The 5712-nt window shown below is 37.6% G+C and overlaps 3 protein-coding genes across 3 annotated transcripts in view; 2 read left to right on the plus strand and 1 right to left on the minus strand.

Annotated features, from left to right (window-relative positions):
* The window catches only part of LOC112528086 (pentatricopeptide repeat-containing protein At3g12770), a 17156-nt gene extending 16880 nt beyond the window's left edge, over window positions 1–276 (plus strand). Inside the window, exon 4 of the mRNA XM_025138999.1 lies at window positions 180–276. The gene's annotated coding sequence lies outside the window, so the exon portion shown is untranslated. The remainder of the gene's footprint in view (window positions 1–179) is intronic.
* Window positions 277–678: 402 nt separating this feature from the next.
* Window positions 679–1305, plus strand: LOC112528518 (leucine-rich repeat extensin-like protein 3). The gene has a single exon (XM_025139548.1). It carries the CDS (start codon window positions 679–681, stop codon window positions 1303–1305), a length of 627 nt encoding a protein of 208 aa, XP_024995316.1.
* A 4080-nt stretch (window positions 1306–5385) lies between these two features.
* Window positions 5386–5709, minus strand: LOC112528519 (KDEL-tailed cysteine endopeptidase CEP1-like; the record flags this gene model as incomplete). Its single annotated transcript, XM_025139549.1, has 1 exon — window positions 5386–5709. A coding segment is annotated over one exon (324 nt), but the record flags the coding sequence as incomplete, so codon positions are not given.
* Between the last annotated feature and the right edge of the window lie 3 nt (window positions 5710–5712).

Consider the following 5712-nt stretch of genomic DNA (forward strand, 5'->3'; position numbering starts at 1 on the left):
TGTTGAAGGATTTTGGAAATGGTTTGTTTGGAGACCTTTATATCTTATTTAGAGTTATATTCAATTTCGTTATTGGAAGATTTTATTTGGTATTGGAGACTATATTTTGGAGGTTTTATATAGCGGCTCCGTTACGTTTGAAGCAACCTCCCTTTCTTTCGGAATGGGGGTGTTACAAGGTATGACTTCAGATACCTGCACATTATAACCCACCAACATATACTATTTTCTTAGCTTATCAAAGTCGTATGTGAGTGTCTGCTAAAGAGGTTTTATTCTCCCTGATATGCCCATTTTAAATATCATTAAAACTGTTAGTTTTCTTGCCCACTTCTGTCTTCTTTGATTTCGGGATCTTCAGTGTTGTGAAATGATGATTTATAGGATGGCAGCATTCATCCACCACCTGCCTTTGGGTCATCACCTGATCTTGAACCCTTGTACTTGAATCAAAGAAATCAGCAACTCTAAATGGGGATAGTGTTGTAAGGCTGCGTTTGGTACATGGGACAGGACGGGCTAGGACATGACAAAACTCACAGTCCCATGTTTGGTGGGATAAGTTGGGACAAAAAAAGCCATTTTTTGCTCCACCAAAATATGTGGAACAAGATGGGATAAGGGTGAGCCAAAAACTAAAAAAAATACTAATCTTCCTTCATTTGATAAAACCTTAATATGGTATTAGTTTTAATAGTCACCACCGTCCATCGCCGCCGCCGCCGCCACCACCGGCAGCCACCACCGACCATTGTCGACCACTTCCACTACTACAAACCTACTGCACCACCTCTACAACCACCGTCTACCACCATTGGCCACCACTACCACCGCCCACAACCACCTCTTCCTTCGACAGTCAGCCACAACTACCTCATCCACCGTTGCCGGCTGCCGCCACCACCACTACCATCTTCACATCCTCCGGTCACTATCGTCTACCGGCCACCACCCCCTCTACCCCCACCACCATTGTGGTTGCAACAACCTCCACCGTGCCTCTTGTCCACTATCTTTACATCCTCTACAGTCTCAGTTGTCCACCACCATCTATCAGCTAACCACTACCACCGTCCACTGCCACTTCTACCTCCACCACATCAGCCACACCTACCTCCTCCACCACTGCCGACCCCCAGCACCACCAGTATCTACCATTTTCACATCTTCCATAGTCACCGTCATCCACCACTCACCACTGCCTCTACCCTCACCACCATTTTCGCTACAACAACCTCCATCGCACCTCCGCCAGTCCGTAAGGATCTTCCAAACCGAATAAAACATAGTTTTTCTTTTGTATGAACAGTTATTGGAACTACCAAAAATTAGATCAAATTCTTCTTTCAAATTTGGTACTATTGTATATGTATGTATTTATGTATATGAAAATTGTATAAACATGTTTATAAATAAAACTATTTAAATATTTACTAGATTTTATGTCATCTATAACTATATGATATATAAAAGTCTATAATTTTTAGGGGCAACTTCTCTAGTCATGTTCTATTCAACTCTAATTGTACCAGACAGATAGATAATAGTCGACAAACTCTCCAAGGTATATATTAGTTATCGTGATTTTTCTGCACATGTGCAGTTCTAATATAAGCATACATATTATGGATTATCACAAGGTAATATGTAACGTCAGGCAACTGAATTGTTATAAAAAGCCCTACATTCATGAGATTCATTTTCATAAAACAGTGAAAAATACTTAAGCAGGAAATTCAAAGCTATACTCTTTAAAAGGAAAAAAGATCAAGGTGATTCATATAGATAGACATGTTACTGCTAGTGCATTGACTGATATGATCTAATACAGTATACGAAAGCTTTGATAGACTTGTTACTATTACTTTCCTATGTGGGTTTTCGTTTATTTATTCTAAATACTTAAACCATCCTATTTCATTTAGGAGATAGCCCCCTAATTTTAGTGATATCTTGATGGAAGATTCACATCAAATCTATTGTTTTTTTTTGGTCCTCTTTTTGCCTATAAAAGAATCCCAGAAAACAAATCATCAAGGAATCAAAGGTAAAAGGGAGAAATGAAAACCTCCTCAACTTGATGGCAGAAGTACCCAAGAGGATAAAGAAGTCCATATATCGTGGGAGATATGTAACATATTAAGCCTTATGTTCATGCGGATGACGATTTATACAAATATCAAGTTCTGGATGTTATCCAAATACAAAGTTCTCAGTCCGCACTAGGAATAAAGTAAGGATTTTATGAATGTTGTTGCAGAATGCTTTAACTTTGCTGTGAGAAGTCTACCAAGCAAAATTATTATTAACCCAGATTCACAAAGAATAGTTGAGAAATCTGAAAATGATTACAAGAATCTCTCAAGAAGAAACCCCAACTAGTACACTTGTTATCAAGGAGAACTTGAGAGAGAAAAAAAATACCTCAGGTAAAACATTATGAATAAAAACTCGAAGGAAAAACTTATATATGGAACAAATAATTGCAATCAAATCCTTCATCTAATTGCTCCTGCCACCCTTTATCTTTAACAAATGTGACTCTGCAGTCCAAGGAAAAAAAATCAACTATAACGAGTATGGCCCTACAGAAATAAAACAACAAAAAATAAACATGACAAGCTTCTATACCGTTGTTGGGAACTTAATGGCATGATCACTACTTTGAAGTTTGATGGTACATGTTCAATGTACGATCATGTTATTAAGAATGTAAAATATCTCGATCAAGCTTAATGATTTAGGGATACGTGTTACTAAAACCTTTCTCATCACATTTATCCTCAAACTCTCTACGTGAACAATATTCTTCTTTCCAAATGCATTATAACACATATGAAGCTAACTTGACAGTGGATGGGATAAGAAAGCAACTTGATATGGAAAAAAAAGGTTGGCTCGTTGAGGTTTCATTGTTGTAGATCTTGGTACTCGAGGACATATCATTTTGTAAACCATCCAAAATGAATTATAATATCTTGCTACTCGAGGACATATCATTTTGAAGGTAAAAAAGATGAGACTGTTGGTTTGTACAAGAAACCGGGACATTTCTAGAACGATCTTCCGAAACGACATAGCGGGATTGGAAAGAAGGTAATCGTAGGGTTCAATAGTTTTTCCATAACCAATATTATCTCACGTGCCTTCAAACTCATAGTGTATGGATACATGTGCTAACGTGCATGTTTCCAATTCAATACAGAGATTCCTTACAACCCAAACCACAAATCCAACTGTATGCTTCTTCTAGGAATGTATCATCTTGTTCTAGTCATAGGGAATAGTTTAGATTTATTTTGAACATTATACGTTCCTTCAATTTCCCTCAATTTAGTTTCGGTTTCTAAACTTGATTTGCAAGGTTTTATGGTTGACTTGCGTAATGGTAATTTCCATTTATCCAAGCTTTATGCGAATATTTGTTCCAAAATCCTTGTCAATGGTTTTTATAATTTTATAGCATCTCATTCGATATCTAAAAACCATTTAACCCTACATCATAGTATGGGAACCATGAAGAATGAGAACTTTATTAATATATATGGCATAAGAAGTTCGGACAAATATCACATGAAATGAGTGTTCTTCCGAATCTTGACTTTACTTATTATCAAAGTCGTGATGACTTTACTTAAAAGTCGTGATGACTTTACTTAAAAGTCGTGTGGATTGCATTGTATGCAAAACAACAAAACACACAAAGATATATGCTAAAGAAGTTCTGAACTCCTTGAAATTAATTATATAGATATTTGTGGACCTTATGATATTCCAACTTTCGGTGGAGAAAATAATTTCGTGACCTTTATTAGTGATTATTCACATTATTGTTATCTCTTTTATTGCATAATAAATCTCAATATGTAAATTGTACTTGAAGTGTTAATTACTTGGCCTTGAGACAATTAGGGAATAAGGTAACAATCATAAGGTCAGATATGTGGAGAATATTTCCAAACTCCTCGAAAAGCTTGGAATTGCGACTCATGAGTCATGCTTTTAGAATGGTGTAGCTAAAAGGTGAAGTTGCATGCTTTTAGAAATGGTTAGAAACATGATGAGTCATGCTAATTTACCAATACCATTGCGGGCATATGCTCATTTCATAGATGAATTATTGGCTAGTAGAATGACGGATAACTAATAAATATGTACGGCTTCATCTACAATCACAAGTTTACTTCTTGATCTTGTGCATCTTATCATGTCATTCACTAATCTCTCTTGCTGTTACCACGCTTTCGGCTTTCTTTGTGTGTGCCTTTCTTTCTAACATGTTAGTCAATCATGAAGCAATCTCCCACTTTTATTGGCTGCTTCTTGTCATGGATTTTTTGATATTTCAGTTGCTAGGGACTTCAATTGGTCAAAGGTTTTTCTCATTTGTGTAGATTGTTTAGCTTTCATACCCACATTGAAATTAGAGGAAGCAGATAAAAAACGAAACCACACCAAACCAAAGAAACCTAGTAAATCCACATTGAAATCAGAGTCCCATGTTATCCACCTTGGTGGTTGCCACTTGCCACCTTCTACGTTTATCCGGTCCTTCTCTTTTTGAATGATGGTCACGCTACTCTTGAGAGGTTGTTTCTCTAAAGAACGCGACTTGTAAAAAGTCTTAGAAAATGTGAGAATATGTAGAACCATGGTTTAAAAAATCGTTAGAGGCATACGCGAGGTGGACTAAAACCGCACCTGGACGAGGCTTATGCCTTGGTTCAGTTAGGCGGTTCAGTGAGGCATGAGGCGGTGTTGAGGCATATGCCTCAGGTGATCTGCTTTGATAATGCATTTTTTTGGCTTTTCTATAAGCTTTATGTCAGTAGCAATAATTCTCTTTATAGTATAAGTGTCCTTTTTTATTTTAAAAAACTAAAAGTCAAAGCCCAATGCCCCAATGTGGCAATGTGTACTTTTTATATTTAAAACCCAAAAAACTAGTACTTTCTCCTCTCAATCAAAAAGGGTGGGTCGACCCTTCCTCTTCCTCCTAGCAACCAGTTTTTCCACACCCTCTCGGCCTATCTTACGTTTCACTATTTGCTACGTCAAGAAAACCACTTAACCTGCGCCCTTAGATATTTCGTTCTTTCATCTATTTGTCATAGTTATGATTTCCCATGTTTCAACCTATCTCTAGGCTTTGGTTGCAAGGGTGATAGTTTTGTTTGATATTTGCCACACTCATAGAAGCTTGTGGTAATATGAACATACTTTCAAACTAAGAATTAATTTTTCGGCCACACAACATTATTGTAGCAGCCATACAATGATTTTCAAATTTCAAATATATATCACCTGTTCATGAGTTTTCTTCTATTAACATGACCAGAAATACACATAATCAATGTACAATCATTACTTTTAATCTTCCTCGAATCATGCAGTAGGGTAGGAGGCCTGCATGGCAATGCCACAAAGGCCTTCTTTTGCATCAACATCTCTTTGCATCATTATGTACCCCTCTTCACCCCAACTTGTTCCCCAGGAGTTCTTCACCAGCCAATACTTGGTCCCCTCCTCACTCGTTCCATAACCAACTGCAGTAACGCCATGGTCGAGTTCCGTGCCACACTCTCCTGTAAACACACCGCTAGAGTAGAACTGGAAGTCAGAGCCACTAGCATCAATGGCAACGGAGACAGGCTGACTCGATACAGCTTTCAACAGTGCACTTTCGCTATTAGCAGGAACATCTTCGTGACC

Source organism: Cynara cardunculus (assembly GCF_001531365.2).
Source record: "Cynara cardunculus var. scolymus isolate 2C chromosome LG 15, CcrdV1, whole genome shotgun sequence".
Taxonomy (NCBI): domain Eukaryota; kingdom Viridiplantae; phylum Streptophyta; class Magnoliopsida; order Asterales; family Asteraceae; genus Cynara; species Cynara cardunculus.

Coding starts and splice junctions, on each gene's coding strand:
- LOC112528518 (XM_025139548.1), top strand. CDS start 679: ATGGTATTAGTTTTAATAGTCACCACCGTCCATCGCCGCCGCCGCCGC.